Source organism: Corvus cornix, chromosome 9, assembly GCF_000738735.6.
Source record: "Corvus cornix cornix isolate S_Up_H32 chromosome 9, ASM73873v5, whole genome shotgun sequence".
NCBI lineage: Eukaryota > Metazoa > Chordata > Aves > Passeriformes > Corvidae > Corvus > Corvus cornix.
In genome coordinates this window covers 6,996,948-7,016,840 of record NC_046339.1, presented here as the reverse complement: position 1 = coordinate 7,016,840, position 19,893 = coordinate 6,996,948, and the positions used below count along the sequence as shown (strand labels likewise).

General features: G+C 44.1%; 3 protein-coding genes across 6 annotated transcripts in view; 1 reads left to right on the top strand and 2 right to left on the bottom strand.

The window, feature by feature from the left end:
- Window positions 1–8,633, bottom strand: part of USP13 (ubiquitin specific peptidase 13) — a 52,185-nt gene extending 43,552 nt beyond the window's left edge. Inside the window, exon 1 of one of the 4 annotated variants that reach the window (XR_005602695.1) lies at window positions 8,450–8,605. Coding sequence is in view for 3 of the 4 variants with exons in the window: in XM_039557305.1 (XP_039413239.1) it covers window positions 8,450–8,602 (153 nt within the window). In the remaining variant the exon portion in view is untranslated. Of the gene's footprint in view, window positions 1–8,449 lie in introns of all 4 variants that reach the window. The other 3 variants (XM_039557305.1, XM_039557304.1, XM_039557303.1) reach the window with 3 other exon arrangements.
- A 2,210-nt stretch (window positions 8,634–10,843) lies between these two features.
- On the bottom strand, window positions 10,844–15,349 carry NDUFB5 (NADH:ubiquinone oxidoreductase subunit B5). Its single transcript, XM_039556934.1, has 6 exons — window positions 15,064–15,349; window positions 14,509–14,597; window positions 13,527–13,593; window positions 12,771–12,832; window positions 11,680–11,786; window positions 10,844–11,157 (listed from the first exon to the last, which is right to left on the bottom strand). Exons 1-6 carry the CDS (start codon window positions 15,332–15,334, stop codon window positions 11,037–11,039), a joined length of 717 nt encoding a protein of 238 aa, XP_039412868.1. The 5' UTR covers window positions 15,335–15,349; the 3' UTR covers window positions 10,844–11,036.
- A 153-nt stretch (window positions 15,350–15,502) lies between these two features.
- MRPL47 (mitochondrial ribosomal protein L47) lies at window positions 15,503–19,640 on the top strand. Its single transcript, XM_039556933.1, has 7 exons — window positions 15,503–15,624; window positions 16,298–16,443; window positions 17,003–17,063; window positions 17,745–17,841; window positions 18,421–18,551; window positions 18,834–18,929; window positions 19,355–19,640. Exons 1-7 carry the CDS (start codon window positions 15,539–15,541, stop codon window positions 19,470–19,472), a joined length of 735 nt encoding a protein of 244 aa, XP_039412867.1. The 5' UTR covers window positions 15,503–15,538; the 3' UTR covers window positions 19,473–19,640.
- Window positions 19,641–19,893: the final 253 nt, after the last annotated feature.

The following is a 19,893-nucleotide window of genomic DNA, read 5'->3' as shown; positions in this document are numbered from 1 at the left end:
GGATCATTAACTTCAGCAACAAGTCATATTAGACACATACATGCTGTCTGCTCTTCTATCCTGTGCTCCAAATCCTTCTGCATTACCTCTTTCTGTGAGAAAGTCATGGATGTGTCCTCTACAAGAGGATCCTAGAGGTACCCAGTCTAAATAAAAACATACAGTGTTGTCACCCTAGGGTCTCAGGAACTTTGTTTAAAGTTTTGTTTTCTTGGAGATCATTCTCTCTTTCTGGACAGAATCCAAGAGACCACTGAGCCATTTCTGAGGCAGCCTATGACAACAATCTGACACTTTCAGTATAGGAGCTAAATGTAGAGGCTGAGTAAGTTAGTTGTGGTTACTGACAAAACAGTTGTTTCTCCAAGAGAACACAGGCAGAGTGTTTTCTCCCACAGCTTGGAAAGAAGTGGACAGACTGTTCAAAAGCCTAAAAGGTCACAGTAAAACAGGGCCCTGTGTGGAAAAGACACCTTTGTAGATGGCTGAATGAAGGATTAGGCCCCAGTTTGGTGCTCAAAAAACACTCAGCTGTGATCTAAGACAAACTTTGTGCTGGTTAATTTAACCCTACTGAGCAGACAAACAGTTCTGGAAGGAATGATATTTTACACAGTCTGTGGTATGTAAATCTTTGTATTTGACATTCATTTTAGATATGTGTGAAAGTTTATGCTGGAGGAAGGCAGCTTATCTAAAGTACTGGAGTCACTATTTTACACCAGAAAAGCATAACTTGTCCTGACAGACAAAACCAGGGGGGGTATTTTTCCCCCCCACTCTTGCTTGAGGATGCAGCAGACACGTAGCGTGAAGTTTAGGATAATGTATAAACATTCCCTTTCCTTATTACTCCAATGTAAAGACATTGTTGGGGCAGAAGCTTGTATTTGCTCAGGCTCCATCACTGCCCAGAAGGCCACTCGAGAGCAGATTAGTCTTCTCACCTTCTAAGCAGAAGGAAAAGGGATTGCTACTCATTTCTTCCTGTTCTTTGCTGCTAAGGTAGTCATGGTATGCCAGGTGCTTTATTCACAGAGGGAAACACACAGTCCACACCAGGGAGAAAAGTATTAAAAAAAAAAAAAAGCTGCTCTTATTTATTTAGACAACAATTCATGTTTTGAGGAAGGAAAGAGGCAGAGAATGCACAGTGAAAGAGAGGTAAAATGCACCAGTTGCTCCCTCTCAGAACTCAAAAGCAGAGCAAGGAAGCTGGTGGGTGAGAGGTCTGGCAAACACAAGTGCCAGTCCATGAGGACACAGAGAGAGAGATCACCCCCTCATTTCACACTGCTTGTGGCACCAGACACCAGCAGCTTTAAAACACCACTAACCTGATCAGGATTTGACCTAATGACCTGCATGCCATTACCAACCCTCATGAACCATTTAGATCCCTCAGGGAAATTCAGGGTTTAGCAATTCCAGCTCCTGAGGTGGCTCAGACAACAATTACTTTACACAAACACGAGGGCTATGGTGATCTCCTAACATGGCAAACAGTTCCAGACTCAGGGACAGTGCCTCATGCACAGGTGTTTGCTTTACATCCTCTGGAACAATGGCAAAATTTGCTAATACAGTATCACAGAAGAGAGTAAAATGGCACCTTGAGTCTCCACAAGTCTCCATACCCAAATATGAAGAATTAAAAGCTCGTCCATCCTGTCATATATAAAGTAAAATGTGCCAGTTATGACACAGGGTCACTGGCTCCTCTGTGCCTTCTGTCCTGGTTTCCATGGGAGTGTTTCCCTGCAAAATTCATGCATACAGGACTGCTACAGGCTCTGCTCAAGGTGTCTGCTCATCAGCAGTCACCATTAATTACACTGGCTGTGGTCACAAGAGTCTTGCTGTGTAACTACAATCCACTCTTTAATATATTTGGAAAAGTTACAGGACCACCCCTAACCTACACACTTTGCAGTGGATCCCACAGAGTCTAACTAAATGACACGTATTTTATTTCAGGACAAGCTTAAAAAGAACAACAGATGTTTTGGCACTTAATATTCATCTCAACAACACATAATAATTTACAATGAGGAATAAAAAGACAGCCTGTCTCTCTGTCATGTACAGTGAAACAAGGAGGAAAAATAAAAACACAGCAAACCACAGACAACCAACTGAACACTAAAGGACACAGAGATGGCTCCAGCAAACAAAAAGTTCATTTTCAAGTTTCCACTGCAGTAAATGCAGTTACTTCTGGGGAGAGGAGGGGGAACCAACACAAAAAATGCGTGCTAAGGCCAAGAATATATCTAGTCACATTCGAAAGAAACATGGGGTATGAACAGTGGCATAAGTCTGCCTTTTAGACAACTGTCCTCTGTCACCCAAAGGTGGCAAGAAAATAATGGTGACTAAAGAAAAGTAGAAAAGGAATAATAAGAGAGTAAAATTGGGCATCAGGTAAAAAAACGATCAGAGGGAGAAGCAACGGAATGAGAATAAGGAATGGGAGGACACTGACATACACAAACATTGATGTCAAAATATGTACAAGCAGTGAAGAGGAGCCATGTACTACTGGAACTGCTGAAAGACAAGAAACATGGGAAAAGAAGACCTGGGTTGGGCAGAGAAAGAAAGGACAAAGGACCTGGAAGTAGGAGATAAATTACAGGGCTTCCTGTAACTGGACTGGGCTGGACTGGACTTGAAATACAAAAGAAATCCTTCTGCTGCTCTTCCTTCACAAAAGCACTGTATGGCACTGGAAAGCACTGGATATTTCCCTACAAGCAAATTAATTCACAAGTGCTTAACAAGATTTCTGGAACCTCTGTTGTAGCTCCTAAATGCGCACATGGATGAGGCCAATCCAGTACAGCACTTAGAACATTTCCTGGGAAGAAAAAAGCGGTGTGGGCCAGTCAGCCACTAAACCAAAGCCAAACCACCATGCCAAGAGGTGGATCGATGGCTCACGCCCACGTATAAATCACAGGTGGACTCCAGAGCAGGGCATACGAATTCCAAAGCAGTGTCTTGGACAAGTCACATGCACAGGCAGGATCAAGGCTTCACAGCCAGTGAGCAAATACAATGGCAAAACTCATGCTGGGTCAGGAGTACTTCTAACCTGCAACCAGGAATAGAGAGCCTCACCATCCATCACCACTGTTTGGGGTCAGTTCATCCAGGTGCAGACTGTGTGAGCCACTGGCAGAGGTGTCTGAGATCCACCACGGCTGATTGCCAAGCTCCAGCCCAGTACTGCAGCCCCAGCAGTGCCACCTGGCACTGCTTCCACAGCACCTTAGATTTTGGGGTTTTGCTTTGTGCAGAGCTGTGGATGTACAACTCTGTTGGTCACAAAAACAGTGCTGTGCTTCCAGAACAGAAAAGCTGGGGTGAAGAGCTGACAGGAAAACTTATGCAACAATTCAGCACAGCTCCAGCACTGTCCATTCGTCTGCATCTCCGTATTTACCCTCTGACACTCCAGGTACCTCAGAATTCAAGTCTCTCTGCTACCCAAGATATATCAGTCCATCATCACTCTGGGTAACAGGATGGTCAGTCACACATAAAGAGGAAAAGGCTAATAAGATCCAAATTTAAATCAATCCCAAGGAAATGCACAATGCACACACACTGGTTGTTCTCCCAAGCACCAGAGTTATTTCCCATGTGTCAGACACTGCAGGCACAACCTCTACTGCTGTTACCATTCTCCAACTTTAGAAGACCAGTGAGTTAACTGATGTGAACCAGTTGAGTGTTTTGGTGCACTCCCAGCTAGCAAAACACCTGCCCATGTGACAGCTTTGGTATCTCCCTGTCAAGCAACAGTACCACACTGCTCTGACTTTTCAGGTGATCACCCACCACCAGGCAATTCACTGGAGGTCATTTTGCAGCTAGGCCAAAATCCTTGTCTGGAGTATTCCCTTTGTCTTGGTGTGTTCAGTTCTCTTGTTTCCTCTCTGCTGCTCCCATTCCATCAATAGAAATAAGATCCAAGCCTACCCCTCACAGTCACGGGGCTCAGTGACTTTCTGGTTTTCCTCAAGGAATATTGACCAAAGGAACTGCCAGACAGGAGGTGCTTATTTCTAGAATGTTTTATGCAACACAATAACCTACATCCATTACACACTCCAGACTCTCAAGGATTTCAGTCCCAACTGCACAACAGCAGAGCATCAGCTCAGTTCAGCCTTTGGGAATTGTCCCAACATAACCATTACAGATCTCCTGAGCCACAAAAATGAAGTCAGCAAGATTCACAAAGGAAGCTGTTGTCAGCAGCAAGGTTTTCCAGTGGAGCAAGGCCAAACTTTCAGCTGCTCAAACAGAGTCCTGCACTCTACAGGGCCACACTGCCTGGTCCTGTCACCGTGTTGGGCTCATGAGCTCTGCTGGGGTTGTCGCCAATGCCCTTCATGGGGAAGGTTTCGGAGCACATCCATGTGCAGCATCACACATAAGCCTCTTTATACTCCAGTTTGTATCCCTTTTCCAGATGTTGTCTCTCCCCCAGATGCATCACTCTCATGACCAGTGACAGGACCTGAGGGAATGGCCTGAGGCTGTGTCAGGGGAGGTTTAGGTTGGATATTAGGGAAAGGTTTTTCACTCAGAGGGTGGTTGAAAACTGGAACAGGCTCCCCAGGGAAGCAATCACAGCCCCAAGCCTGACAGAGCCAAAGAAGTGTTTAGACAACAGTCTCAAGCATATGGTGAGATTCTTGGGGTGTCCTGTGCAGGACCAGGAGTTGAACTCGATGATCTTCATGGGTCTCTTCCAACCCAGAGTATTCTGTGACTTTCTAATTCTGTGATAAATGATCAGAGGTCCTTGAGACTAGGATCACATTAAAAGGTGGAATTTCCAAAGCTGAGTACTGTAATTCTAAAAAAATAATAGTACAACAAAAGATTATTATATAATACAACCTTTGTATCTTCTGCATTCTACTGAAGACAACGTCAGACTCGTCCATCAAAAGATGAAGAGAAGTCACAGTGGACAAAATAGGAGAGAAGAAACCTACAGCACAGTGTTGGAGATGTGGAAAAAGCCACCAAGAGGCACGACTGCACCTCAGATCTGACTTCTGCAAGGTACAGGACTTTGTCAGCCAAATTGCAGGGTAGTGGTTGGCTCCCACAGCTGCTGGGTCAGTCCCTGGAGGAAGCAATACTCAACACTAGGCCAGGCTTGTGTTTTGTAAGCAGTCTGCCTTCCCTCCCTCCTCAATTCCTGTACAAAGGAATAGCTAACTGGAGTAAGAGCCCTCATCAGAGAAACACAGTTTTTCTAGAAGACACCAAAAAACCTCAAAAAAGTAATTAAAATGTAAACCATAACCAGCATATTTTCTCATCTTATGAGACAAGCAAACTAAAAAGTGTCACTAGGTCTCTTAAGTGCACAGAAATTTGCCTCCTGTTCCTGCCAGCTTTCCTGGGACCAATCCTAGTATGTTCTGTTGGAAGTAGGCCAAATCTAAGGACATTAATTTCTCATCTGTTTATGGTATTTCTAACAATACCACCTTTCTGACAAGATCACCACACTACAGTTAATCCACGTGGAAAAAATACACTAAACAGCCACCTGTACTTCCAGCTCTCACTTCCGAGGGCTCTCAGCTAATGACTCTCATTGTAGCACAAAGGCGACATTGTTCCCAGGTCTTCATCCAAGGAAGATTTAAAACTCATGGGAAGGAACCTCAGCCTGTTTTGAGAACAATCAGTGAAGCTGCCTATATCCACTGGAACATTCACTATTCAAACCCAGACGGGATGACACAACTGACAGAGTGACAAGCAGGGCAGCAAACCCCACGTCTCACTGCCACGTTAAGCTCTGCACAGCTGGAAGTAGAAGAGGGAGCTACTCGCTCCCAGTACCTCGTTTTCTCTGGCACCCTCTGAGAGCAAAAGCTCTGATTTTGAACACTCCACTCTGCTTGGTCCTTGCAAATTTGCTGCAGCACCTTTCTCTACAATAATAAAATTACTCTGTACCTTAACGCTCACAGGTCAGATGGTTTTCAGTGTATTTTAAAGATCACAACACATCCATACAGGAAAAGGATTAATATACAATTAATATAGCTAAAGACACTTGAGTGTAGAGCTGCTGCATGACCAGGTATGACATGACATGCTGAAGTTAAACTGTATCAAGGAGCATATTTAACATGGCAAAATGAGTAGATGTGAGGAAATACTCTTAAAAGGGAAAAAAACTCCAGCAAAAATGCAATCTGGAATTTTAGCATGGCTAACAAAACCAAGAGTGTGTTTTCTTAAATTCTTGAACATTATAACAGGGCCAACAGTGTGTCTTCTTTCAAAAACAGTTAGGTACCTCAAGAGGAAGAGGCTCGCTTAGGTAATACATAGATAACCTAAGAAGGTAAGTCACAAAATCAACCTAATACAAAACATAAACATCTCCCTTTAGCCAAGGAACAACCTGTCTGTTTCCTTTCACTGTCCGTCTGAATGAAAAACTGCAAAAACACAGCTTTGCTATTTTCAGTTTGAAAATGACAGTGTTTTACCCTAGAAAACCCACGTTACATTTACCCCGTAGAGTCACCATCCTAGAAACAATATCCAGGTATCTGTTAGATTATATGGGAATTTAAAATAAATCTGAGCAAATCTTTTGCTCAGCTAAACTGAGGAGTGGTATGGGCTGAAAAGCTGCGGGAAACAACTGAAACTGAGACTGCTTTTATTTTCACTGGTATTGCATAAATTCAGCCAAGCCTTTTGCCCATTGAATGCCCATAACACAATTTAAATAAGAAGTTTTCACATTGGAGGGCAACATTTTTCAAAATCTGAAATCTCTTCCTGATAACATCAAAAGGGTGAAAAATTCTTTGGTCAAAAAGAAAAAATCATACATGCTGCTTCCCACTCCTTTTGCTACTTTCATCCATAGTTTCTGTTAAGTTTGGCTCAAATCTTTGATGTTTTGTTCAAACAGCTTTTGCTGCGTTCAACTGAGACTTGTTGCAGGGGGTGGTGATTGTTTTTTAATCACCATACCATAGCAGTATTTTATATCCCTTCCTACTTGTTATCAGAAACTTTTTATAAACCATAATATCGAAGAAGCCTGAAAGTGTGACTAAAAACACCAACTATGTGTTCACCCAAGCAGAAATCTGAAGGAAAGAATGTGGTATATTGATTCTCCCCCGCCAAAACCTTCTTAAGCATATAATGCAATTATCGCCTCTGCGGTGGAGTCCGATTTGGCAGTTCTAATCAGCCCAACTCCCAGTACAGTCGGGGCTGCTGGGTGACACTTGAGATCTGAAGAGTGTGGGTAAAAATAACCTCTGTTCAACAAGACATGACGAACACCAGACAGCTGAGTCACCTTTAAAACCAAGTCTGATTTTCTGTATTTAAAGGAATTATCGAAGAGAAGGGGAATTATCAAATAGAAGGGGATAAAGGATTCCAAAAATGTGGCTGAAATATATCTTTCACTGAACAGTCTGTAATGTAAAGAGCCTCCTTTTGATTGCTGCCATTGACAACATATAGTGCTCGATCACCTTTGGGAAACCTCAGCTTCCTGTGGAGAAGCAAGTTTTAATAAAATTTAACCTCTCTTGATAAAGTCTAATTTCTAAGCACCTGTTTCTTACGAAGCATTGCCCATTTATGAAGGCTTTCAGTATTAGCAGTGAAGTTAAAAATGAGTCTCTGCCACAGAACACATGCAATCTGTGGAGCTGGTGGATGTTTTGTAAGACACCATAGAAATAACACCACAGAAAGTTTACTGCACACGAAACATTCATCTAACAGCAAAGGAACCAAGATAGTGGGGAAATACTACAAGTTCATTGAAGTTCAGTGATGTAACTGAAACCCTGGGGGAGAAAGTGTTTCAGGGGAACTTTCACGCTGATTTTCAGGATGAGCCTTTAGCCCTTGGGAGCTTTCTCTGAAGATTTTGAATAGAACGAGCACCGAGGCAGTAGGAAAGCAAAATAATTGACATCTGCTCGCCAGAACATACCAACGAGAAGGCCATTACCGTCCCGTTTTACTACCTCGGTGAGAAAGCAAAAGCAGGGCTCCGAGTCAAACGGACAGACCCCGACAACCAGAGCAAGCAGTGAAGTTTCCCCCAAACCACAAAATCCCCGTGTCCAAGCAACCACTTCAGACCGCCTTGAAGGAGGAAAATAAACAAACAAGCGCAGGAAGGAACCGCGCTGCCGCGGACGAGCGATGTGCGGGGAGCGCCGCGACGGCGAGCAGGCGTGGGGGAGCGCCGGGAGGGCGAGGGGGCCGCGGCAGGTGGAGGAAGCGATCGGGGGCATTCTGAAGCCTGAGGGGGAGGCAGCGGCCCGGGCAGGATGCGAGAGGCTGCGGCGGGGAGGGGAAGGGGCCGCGGCGGGCGGGGGCGCGGAGGCAGCCGGGGGTGGTTCGCTGCACTCACGGGCGAGTCGTAGGAGAAGGCACACTCCGTCTTGTAGACCCGGTCCCCTGACTTGGGCACCCGGATCGTGGGCATGTAAGGGACGAGCAGCTCGCCCAGGTCCCCAGCGGCCATCTGCGCATCGCCGCCGCGGAAGAGCGCGGCCCGCTGCATCCTCCTTCCCTCCCTTCCCTCCCGGCTCCCCTCCCTCCTTCGCTCCCGGCCGCCCGCCCTCCCTCCCTGCCGAGCCGCTCTGCGCGGGCGATGGAGGCGGCGGGCAGCCGGGCCCGGGCCAGGGCGGCGGCGGGAGCCGGGCCCGAGGGAGGGCAGGGGGAGGGAAGATGCTATTTTTAATCCAATGGCAGCGGCGGCGGCACCAGCTGCGGCGGCGGCACTCGGGGGTCCCGGCGGGGGCGGGCGAGGGGCAGGGCGGCGGGGGCGGGATTCCCGCGGGGGCCTCGCGTTTCACCCCAAAACCTTCGTTCCCAGGAGGGGAGCACGGAGACTTCGCTCCTGGTCTCCCCGGGTAGCCCGGGGCAGATTTCTGCTATAGGCGCTGTTATTTATTTTTAAGCATTTAAAGACTATATACATATATGTGTATATGTGTGTGTGTACGCAGCAGCATATATATGTATGTGTGTATGTATATATATATATGCATGTATATGTATATGTGTGTATATATAAGCATATATATAAAAAAGTATATATGTATATGTATGTATGCATATACAAGTGTGTATATATGTAAGTATATATGTATATGGTATATGTACATATATTTTTATATGTGTGTGTATATGTATGTATTTTTGTATAAAATATATACAGTAAAAAATTTCTTCTATGTATTTTCATTCTCAGCCCCTCATTGCCCAGTGCCACAGGTGTCTCATGTGTCCCATGGCTCTGTCCTGGTCCCACCAGGGCCGTGCATCAGGATGTCCCCATGGTCAAGAGGAGCAGGTCTGTGTGGGGGAATATAGGGCGGGAATGCCCAGCCAGGGATGCCTGAGAAGCCTGTGGTAGTGCCAGGAGCCAACCCCCAATTTTGTGTCTTCTGGGGCAGTACCTTTACCTTAAAATGCCCTTTTTTGGCCTTTGCTGTGTTTCTCTCTGCTTTTCACTTTGAAAGAATAATGTTAGAGGAAGGAGAAATAGAATGAAGTTTGTAGGAAAACAAATATTGCTATTGTTTTCAAGCAATATCTAGTAACTACTACATATGCCTGGCAGCAAAGCGTTAAAGAAATGACCAACCCATTTAAAATGAAGATGCATAAAGTAATGAATAGCCTTCCACCCACAGTCCACAAAATATCCAAGGATTCAGTGATCACTTCCAAAGAGGTGATGTGACCTTTACTAGAACCACCCTTTACCTCAAAAGTTTCAATAGGTGGTTCTAGGAAAATCTCAAAAACAGAATTGAAAAATGCTTGTACCCAGTTATGAACAGGCTGTGAGCAGACTAGCACGGTCTGTTCTCAGCAATTTTTACTACTGAAAAATCAAGTGTTGGGAACAATGTGAAACACTGAGGTCAGAATGTGATGTCCATGGAGTGGTTTTAGACTTACTGAAAAACAGACATTACATCAGACTTGTGAGCATCATTGGATGCTGGATAAAAAACACTAATACAGGGTCAGACAGATTTATTTTACCTGAGGAGACTTTGTGCTTTTTTAATGGCTTCTCTTATGAATAACTCAGCATTTATAAACAATGAGAGCCATAAGAAGACATATGAGCCATCTAACCTGAAAGATTGATTCTAACAAAAAGAACAAGCAAAGCACTGATAGAAAATCAATGTCTTTCTAATGTTTGGCAGTGCCAGGAACAGCAAACAAGGCAGTTTTTGCTTAAAACAGTCCATGCCGTGTTGCCTAATGTAAAAAACCAGAATTTTATCTTTTAAGTTTCAAATCACTAGATGATATGGGGTTAGTAAAGGGCTTGGACTTACTTCCTTTAAAAAGTGAGGATTTTGAATATGGACAGATAATTTAGGGTCACAAACTGTAAGAGGTACTATCCACCACTCTTGAGAAATTTAAGCCCAAGAGTACCATGGCCTGTAGAACCTGAGGAAACGCGTCCCTCTAGTGGCAAAAACCTGCCAGGTGAAAAGAGAACCCTTTGTATTCCCTACAAAGTTGCCAAAAGTGGTGTAGAAGAACAGCTGTACAGTTCTGAAAATGCATGGCAGGTATGTGTGAAGATATTTTTCTCACTTAATTCATCTCCCACCAACTACCTGACATGGAGACTTGAGAAAAAAATACTCTTAGTTTCTTATATCTTTCACTTGAAACTATAAATACTAGAAATCACAAAATGAAAACTAGTATTATCAACTTGTTCCATGTATGTTCTGAAGCAAAGGAGTGACTGTTGGAAATTGCATTAAAGAATTTTCACTGATTAACAGCTTTAATATCTGTATGAGCTTAACTGCCACACAGTTTCTTTTAAGATACTGGAATCAACACAAACATTGTTTATTCATTTCCATCAGCAAACAGCGGGATGTCTGTTCCATAGCTCAGTCACAATTTGCCAGTATGAATTTAAGAGCTTGCACACTGTCCTAAATTGTTTAATTGTCGGGTGAGGATTTCATAGAATTGTCAACAAGATTTTTGTCAGGTGTTTCATAATGATACCAAGGTCCATCTCCCCGGTGTCTCATCAGTCTGCGTGCCTCCACCTCCAGCATCCTAAAAAAAAGGCAATAGACACCCTAAGCATAAAGTTTGTTGATGTTCAGCATCAAGGAATTACTGAAAAATCAGTGACTTTAGCATCAATGGTTTATAAATACTGCTGAAACATACATAGTACCAATATATGAAGGGTTCAACTAAGACATGAGCTATTAAATCTTTCTATTTTGGGGGTTTTTTTCAGCAAGTTGTTCCACAAGGGAGGAATAAACATACTGGCAGCAGTTTTATCACAGCCTAGCTGTGAGCATTAGCAGGGGTAAAAAGAGCTACACCTTTATAAATACCAAGTGTTTTGAAGAGCCCCCGTCCTTGGATTGTTCTGGTAACCTGAATCCTGAGAGGGCAGCGACAAGAGATATCGTAACTCCCACTGTGGCAGCAGCCAGTGCAGGCAGCACTCAGGGGACACATGAAAGCACTTTATGTCAGCATCCTGCTCAGTATGTCATGCAAAATCAAAGAGTCAGCTACAGTATGGATCAGTATTTTAACCCCCTCAACTACAGAACATACCTCACTTCAGCTTTCCTCGCTTCCACATCAAGCAGAGCCATGTCCTTCTCGTAGCTCTTCTCAGGGGGGTCAAGTATGTAACGAGCTATCCAGCGGCTTATGGGGTGCTGGAAAACATAAAAGCAGAGATTATTTGTGCAATTTCCAAGTAGAAATGTCATCATAACTGAATCATTTTGTATATCCACAGTCCTGAAAAGTTGTCATTGACATCATGAGCACTGCCATTCAAACCGTAACAGTAAAGTTACAAACATGCACAACTATGTGTGAGATCAGAACCCTAAAAAGTCATATTTCTTTTACAATTCTTAATGCCAAGATAACCTCCAGATGACTGTTCTGTTGCAAAATTAAAATTTAATGGAGGACATAATTTATTTTCTTTCTGTTGAAGTAAAGTTCCTTAAACTGCCATTCTAATGGCAGAAGTGAACTCCAAACCTTACTTACTTCAAAGTTTTGCTGCCACATAGAGGGCATCTCACTAGGAACAAAAGTGTAAATGAGCTGAAATAGTCACAATAATATTGCTGAATTCAATTACTTCCTATCAGAAACAAAACAGTGCTTGCAGCAAGAAGCCAGGGACTAATTTTAAGAAAATACAATTAAATTGAAAGCAGACAACCTTGAGTTTGTGACTATAAAAATCTTCAATTCTAGATACAAAAGTGTGTGTGATATTGGACTTTAAAACAACACTGGCAAACAACACAAAGGAAAGAAATGTCACTTTAAATTCCAATTTCTTACGACTCGTTAGAAAAGAAACAAAGACAAAACCTGCATGCCATGAATGCAGAGGACTGTTCTTATTATTCAGTAGTATTATAGAAGAATTCTTGGCATACAGCTTCAGCAGTTTACTGCATACAGAGCATTTGCATCTGCTCGTGTCAATAAACAGATTTCCTACAGCCTTATACATGTTCCATAAAGCTGCAAAAAAGTTTACCAAAATCAGAACTGCATATTTGAGTTTTACTACACTGATAGCCATCATCATACTCCATTCATTTCACTCCCAAAAGTATTATCAAGAGAAGGGCTGTCAATAACATGCCCACCCTTTTGCATGGTACACTTACTTTGTAGTATTCCCAGTGCTCTGGAACATAACCTTCGGGAATCTCTGCAAGTTCAGCTTCACCTGACAAGCAAAGGAGGGGAGGAATATTTAACTCTATGATTATTTTCCAAAGCTACCTTATATTCTGCCATTCAGATCAGGAAAAGATCATTATTCCACATAGAGAGTACTTAATCCCTCAGTGTGAGCTCCATTCGGAAAAACTGAACTTGCAATTTTTGCAGACACGTCACACTGCAAGTATCTAGTTCATAGATTTTAAGTGACACACCAGAAGGGTAAAATTAGCAGCTATACAGAAGAAACAACTTGGATCACGTCCACAGAAATGCCCTTTAAAGTACAGGAGCTGAAAGCATGGATTTTTCCTGATTTCTCTATTAAATTAATTACATATCATTACAGCAGTAGATTTAACACATGTATTGCCAAGCAGAATTTTGGCATCTTTGCTAGATAAAAAGCCAGAATTGCAATCTTGTTACAGCAAGTAACTGAACTTCACTGATGTCTGAAAGCCTGCTAAAAGAGGGAATATATTTTTTTTTAAATGTGAGAAACTTTTTTTAAAAAAGTCACAACTAAAGCAAATATACTGGGAACATTTTCTATGTACTTCTACAATATCGCTGTATTTTTTAGGCCTATGCCATGGTCTTCCAAAGAGAGAGCCTTAAAAGATTCCTTTTTTTCTATCCAGCATGCTTAATTCCCATTTAATAACTTTTTTGCTTAGCCCTGACAGAGCACTCACCAATGAAGACGTTGATATATGTTAAGAGCACTGCCACTGGTATTCCCGTCAGGAATATATAGAATTTCTGTAGAAGGGATAAAAACAAAAGGTGTAGGAAACTCAGAACCCTGACAAATTTACATGAGGTCTTGTCTGAAAATGGTGGAACAGCCAATAACTCTTAGATTTGCATTCCTAGGTTGGAAAGGGATGTTGTAGGTAAACACTGCTGATGGCAATGAGTTACTTAATGAACCACAGCACACAAAGAGCAACGCTGTGTCAGTCCATGAGCCCGTTTGGGTCAGATTCACATCTCCCAGTGAGGTCAGTCTGTGCAGCAGCAAACAGCAACACCTCCCTGAAATCTGCCTCAGCATCTTGGCATGACTGGCTCCAGCACTCAGCTGGAATGAGGCACTGACAGCAAAACAATAATCCAACACCAATGCAACCACTGTGGGCTCTGGTAGCCGTGGAAGGCAGATAAAGGAGTCCTGATCGCATGAAGGGAGTTGTATCAAATTGGCCGTTGCCCCTTATAACAGGATTTATCCAAAACCTGGCTTTGGAAGGGTCACACTCAGGTCAGGCTTCCTAAATCTCACCTCTGGTGTTAGTGGTTGTAGGTAACTGAAGGTAAGCCCTGTAGAAGAGGAACTGATATGTTTCAAAAGGGAGGATGAAGTAGAAAGCATTTGTGGGTCATGCATATACGAACACAGACATGTAATTTAAGAATGCTACAACAGCAGTAATTTAAGTACCTATCGCAAGCTTTGCTATCTAGCCAGTCTTTTAACTTCATCTAGCCGTGATTTTACAGCATATGACCAGGAAAATTTTGAAGAAGACCTGAAATTCTTTTTTATGTGAATAGTGCCAACCACATCTTAGATGCTGTCACATAAACAATAGAGGAAATTGTATTTTAGACGCTCTTACACCATTTGCAAGCCATGTGTTATACTGAATGCAATACATTTGATTTTTAACTCACCAACAAGCTCAGAAATCGAGAATCATAAAAACTCGTTGCCTTGATGATAAACATTCTCTTCCCATGGCTGCCGCTGTGTCGTACAGGAACTGAAAATTGAACCAGAGTATTATGGTTTTGTACCCCACTGGTGCTTATGCCAGGACAAGGTCAAACATACGTGGGAAAAGAAAAAAAAAGAAGAGTGCACAACAGCGGCTGAATTTTCTGCAGTTCACCTGAAGTAATTTCGTATTTTGCTAGCATGAACCTATTTTTCTTCTAACTTTAGACATAGATCTATGACTACCTGTAAGCACCAACACGTGAATCAGTGCATGTCACCAAACAGGGCCAAGCAAATTGACAATTAGAATGCCAGGAGGGTGGGCCTCCCGCCCGTATCCAACCATGCTTTACCCAAACCCGGCAGTTTTCACAGGAACGGGGACACAACACTGCACCTGCTCAGCCCCCGGCCCTCCCGCGGCCTCCGGGACGGCATCTTTGCCCCGCTCCGCAAGGTCACCTCGCCCCCACCGCCCCCGCCCCGCCGCTCCCCCGCCGAGGCCGTACCGAGGGTGCTGGGGAGGCGGGGGGCGATCCCGGTGATCCCGGTGATCCCGGTGGTGCCGGCGCCGCCCGCCCGCCGCGCCGCCCAGGCCGCGGCCGCCCTCAGCACCAGGCTCATGGCCGCCATGGCTGGCACTGGCACGGGGCGGGGCCGGCGGCGCCGCTTCCCGCCGCGGGGTGAAGCCGGCGGCCGCCATCTTGGGGAAGGGCAGAGCCTTCCCTGTACCTCCGGCGCGGTGGGAGGGCACGAGGGGTGAGGCCGCGCGGGCGCCATCTTGGGAAAGGGCAGAGCGCTCCCTGTGCTCCCTGTCCCGCGGGAGAGCGCGGGTGAGGCCGGGCAGGCGCCATCTTGGGAAAGGGCAGAGCGCTCCCTGTGCTCCCTGTGCCGCGGGAGAGCGCGGGTGAGGCCGGGCGGGCGCCATCTTGGGAAAGGGCAGCTCCCGCCCCGTGCCCCGGTGCTGTGGGAGGGCGCGGGGTGATGGCGGCGGCCGCGGCCATGGCTGCTCTGGGCCGGGGCCTCACGGCCGCGCTCCGACTGCCCCGGGCTCGGCCGGAACTCCCCGGGTACGCACCGCGCCGGGGGGACTCGGGCTCAGGCACGGGGGGGCAGGCGCTGTTCCCAGGAGGAAGGAGAGCCCTTGGCGGGAGGCGGGTGTCCGTGTGTCCCGGTGTCCGTGTGTCCTGGCTCCGCCAGCCAAGGTGGTGCGTGGTCGCAGGCACCGTGTAAGGGCAGCATAACGCGGTTCCCTGTGCCTGTAGAGTCCTGCAGTCATTGTGCCGGTGCTTCCAGCGTGGGTGGGCTTTGTGCTTTCCCGTGTGTCCACAGCTTTTGCCATTGAGGCCACGACGAAGGGCGTGGGTTCTCCCTCTCTGGAGACACCCCTGGATGCGTTCCTATGTCACCTTTTCCTTTGGCAGGGGTTTTGAACTGCATGATCTCCAGAGGCCCTTTGTAATTCTAAAAGCTCTGTGATTCTATGATCTACTCTTGTACAGCATAGCTCAAACTTACTCCTTAATTTTTAATTGTTCATTATCTCTGAGTATAGAAAATTAGATAATTAGATGACCGGGAGGAGAAAACACCGAGATGACATTTTTGTGGCTAAGCAAACCCCTGCCTTTCCCCCCACACCTGTCCGTAGGACCTGTGCCTTTGTGAATGAAACAAACATTCTCATTTAGCGGAATATTATTTTTCTTATCATACAAAGTTTTCCTTCTAACTTTTATGCAGAATGGTGCTGAATCTGTACCACAAGAACCTACGAAAAATTGAGCCCCTCCATCAGGTGAAGTTCCTGCACACAACTGTGTCTCAGAGGGGTCTAGAGGAGTTTTTTGATGATCCAGGAAACTGGGGGGAAAAAAGTGTAAAGTCTGGTGAGTTATATTTAGCATTTCTGATAGTGATCTTTGAGCTGAAATCTGGGGTTTTTGCATCATAGGGAGTATTCACAGCTACATAAAACTTACTTTTCTATGTATATGTACATACATCCACTTGTGCATCTTTATGCCTGTTAATTTTTCCTGTGTGTAGTCAGTGTTTATGAAAGTAAATAGCAATTGTGCAGCAAAATGTTTTGTTGTAAATCCTGTGCCTTGCTCTGAAGTGAGTGTGTCACAGAAGAGGTGTGCTTTGATGAAATGTAGGTCCTATGGAAGAAAACTAGTCCAGTGTAGAGGTTCATTTTACAGCTTTCCTTATTCCCAGCCTTTTACAAACACAGATAAACACTGCGTGTAGTTGCCTTTTTGCATTGTGTTTTAAAAGCAAAGCTGAATATCCTCGAGGATGGCTGTCCAAGCAGTAGTATTTTTTTAAAAAGTGGTCTTTGTACTGTTGTGTCAGCTGAGCCTAATAGAAGCACGTTTTTTATTTTCCAGAATAAGAGAACTTTGTTCCATTAAATTAATGGTGGTTTTTTATCTTTTACAGGGGATTCATGGAATATAAAGCAGCTAAGGGGCAAGAGTAGTGAAGACCTGCACAAACTTTGGTAAGTAGGTTTTAGTGAAGAAGCTTCTTTTCTTTCTGAGCAGCTCTGCGCTTTTTAATGAAGTGTGGCTGGTGAACTTATCCAGTAACTTTAGTCTGCCATAGAGCTCTGCAGGCTCCAGCCAGCTTTGGGCCTGGATCAGCCCCGGTTCTGGCCCTGCTCAGAACACAGAAGCTGCACTGCAGGTGGCTGTGGGACAGCTGTGTCTAGTTCAGAGGGCTCAGGTTGGGTACAAACCCTCTGGGGATCATTTGAATTGGACAGACTTGGTTGTCAGTGCCTTCTGGTGGACTGGGCACTTCGTTTCATCAGGGTGCTCAGGCTGGCATTTATTCTGATTTAGGAAGTTTCTGAAGCTGGAGGTTGCATTGCCACTTCAGGGCTGTGCCAGGGCTGAACTTTAATCATGACTGTGAACAGCTTTTTCCTTGCTTTGACTTGTCCTTTTCCTGTGTACATGTAAGAAAAATCTGGCTCTGTCCAGGTAGTGGAAGACAACTTAGTGTTAAACTCTTCCCTCCCAAGCCTTCTTTATTCCAGACTAAGTAAACCTGTCTCCCTCATTCTCTTCTTTTGTTTATGTGAAGCCAGCAGGCACAGGATATGGGATTACAGATAGTAAGTGAATAACTGCTTAGCTATCCAGGAGTTATTTTTGTATTACTGTGCCTTCTGCTCTAGGTATGTCCTGCTGAAAGAAAAGAACATGCTCTTAACTTTAGAGCAAGAATCCAAACGACAGCGCAAGCCTATGCCCAGTCCAGAACGATTAGAAAAGGTAACTTGTTCACACTACATAAAAAATAATAACTCTTAAGTAGAATTGCTGAAAAATCAAGTGTTTGTAAACTTGTTAAAGACCATTTTTTTAAAATTATTTCCCTGATTTTAGTGTATACACGAACTGCTCAAGTCATAGTTTGGTCAAGGCAGCTTTCTCATTGTCCACTGGGTGTTACTGGGGCTGCGACCAGACTCCAGTGAAAACTAAAATAACCCAACAGCCACTACAAACTATAAGCAAATCTTTTGTTTGCTTCTCCTGCTTCCTTCCGACCCCTGCCTCAGAGCTTCCTATACTTCTGCATCAGCATTGGATCTGGCTTTATGCATTACCCAGCTGGTCTTTAGTCAAGTATCAGACTGCCAGTTATTTCATATCTGTCATGCTCTCAAGTTAGGTTTTTGAAGCACCCATTCCTTACTGTTCTAGTACACAGGGCCTGCTGAGAAAGAAGTCATGATCAAACTCCAGCATGTTTTACCATTGTTCTCCCTTTAAATTTTGTCTTGAGCTTTTTTAAATTGTCAGCATTGTTTTTTGTTGGTGCATCCTGAAACTGTTTACCATTTCCAGGTAGAAACGTCTATGAAAAATATAGACTTGGTTGTCAGAGAAAGAGAAATTGCTCTGAGGCTTTTACAAACGGGCCATGAAAAGCCAGTCCCTGGCGAGTGGAGACACGACTTCTTGGGACGCACCTTCTGGTATGGAAAGCCTTTTTTCTTAACATGTGAATTTTTCTTGTGGTGTGTCTCTCTCCCAGAACGTCCTTATCAAATCAAGGAAAGATGCATATACTGTATAAAACACAGGAGATGCAGTTACAAACCAGGCCAGCCAGCAAGAGCTGGAAATAAATACCCACATACTAATTCTGCAATCTCCCAGACCACTTCATCACTGTACTGAAACTAGAAGAAATTGGTAAAATCCCAGAATGAAAACAATGTATACATTCTGTAATCATTTTTATCTGTCTCCAACAGGTACAGTTACAAGGAATGGCCAATACCGTGGCACTTGAACAAAAAACACAAAAAGAAGAGATTCTATTACTTACCTCATGTGAATCACTTCATCAGGTAAAAAGATTTTTTTCACATTGAAAGTTCTCTTCTTCTGTTCCTGTCCTTATTCCACTTTAAAAGGAAAAAATAGTAATAATCCTTTGGCTTTCAGCTACTAGACTGAAAATTAGGCTTTTTAAAATTTACAGCTTGCTCTGTTTCTTTTTTCTGTTCCCACCTCAGTTACCACAAGACATGGTTATGCAGTTGCACTGTATAAGTAACTTCAAATGCAGACTACCAAAAATCCTCCCAGGGGCTGAACTTCTGTAGAATTCAGAAGCAGAGTAAAAATATTACTTTGCAGGCTTTTTTACTTATCAAAAGCAAATGAATACTGAAGTTGTTCATCACTGAGAGCCTCTATCTGATGGGGGGGGAGCTCATTAAGGTGGTCACAAGCTGGCTTGAAATTAACCACATCAACTTCTCTGTTTCAGACTCAGACTTGAAAAAGCTTTACGGAAAAGGGCAAGGCAGCAAAACCTGGAGAGGACGAGGCAGAAGGTCTTGGAAAGGAAGTTCCCTGACCTTGCTGTGAAATCCCAGAGCCAGTAACATGCTGGAAGAGCACTGCAAGCAATCGGTCGAGTGTCTGTGGAACATGAATCGTGTTCTGGAACCACAAATGACTCCACTGAGCATTCCAGACAGCCTCCATCTTTTTTTTTTGTTTTAATACCACATTTGACTTTAATTAAACTTGTGATCTGGAACTAAAAAGCAGCTTTGGTGTAATTTCTCACATTCCCAGAAACAAATGTTGTGTTATCCAGCTGTTACAAGAGAGACTTACATCAGGAACAGTGAAGAGCAGCCATGGAGTGCCAGCTGACAGTAAGAAGTGTATGGGTAATATTTACCTGGTTTAGTTTAACAAATGTACATTAAAACCAGACCGAAACATGAAAGCATCTGAAGCTCACATACAAGCCTTTTTTTTCCCTGACCCTATTTTTCTGATATATTTTTCTGAGTA

What these genes read in the sequence shown, in the direction of transcription:
- NDUFB5 (XM_039556934.1), bottom strand. Translation starts at nt 15,334, where the DNA reads ATGGCGCCCGCGCGGCCTCACCCCTCGTGCCCTCCCACCGCGCCGGAG. An exon ending in CCGCCTCCCCAGCACCCTCG is followed by an intron (nt 14,598 to 15,063) that starts GTACGGCCTCGG and finishes TTCAATTTTCAG; the next exon opens with TTCCTGTACGACACAGCGGC. An exon ending in AGCACTGGGAATACTACAAA is followed by an intron (nt 11,787 to 12,770) that starts GTAAGTGTACCA and finishes TATGTTTTCCAG; the next exon opens with CACCCCATAAGCCGCTGGAT.
- MRPL47 (XM_039556933.1), top strand. Translation starts at nt 15,539, where the DNA reads ATGGCGGCGGCCGCGGCCATGGCTGCTCTGGGCCGGGGCCTCACGGCC. An exon ending in GCTCGGCCGGAACTCCCCGG is followed by an intron (nt 15,625 to 16,297) that starts GTACGCACCGCG and finishes ACTTTTATGCAG; the next exon opens with AATGGTGCTGAATCTGTACC. An exon ending in GGAAAAAAGTGTAAAGTCTG is followed by an intron (nt 16,444 to 17,002) that starts GTGAGTTATATT and finishes TATCTTTTACAG; the next exon opens with GGGATTCATGGAATATAAAG.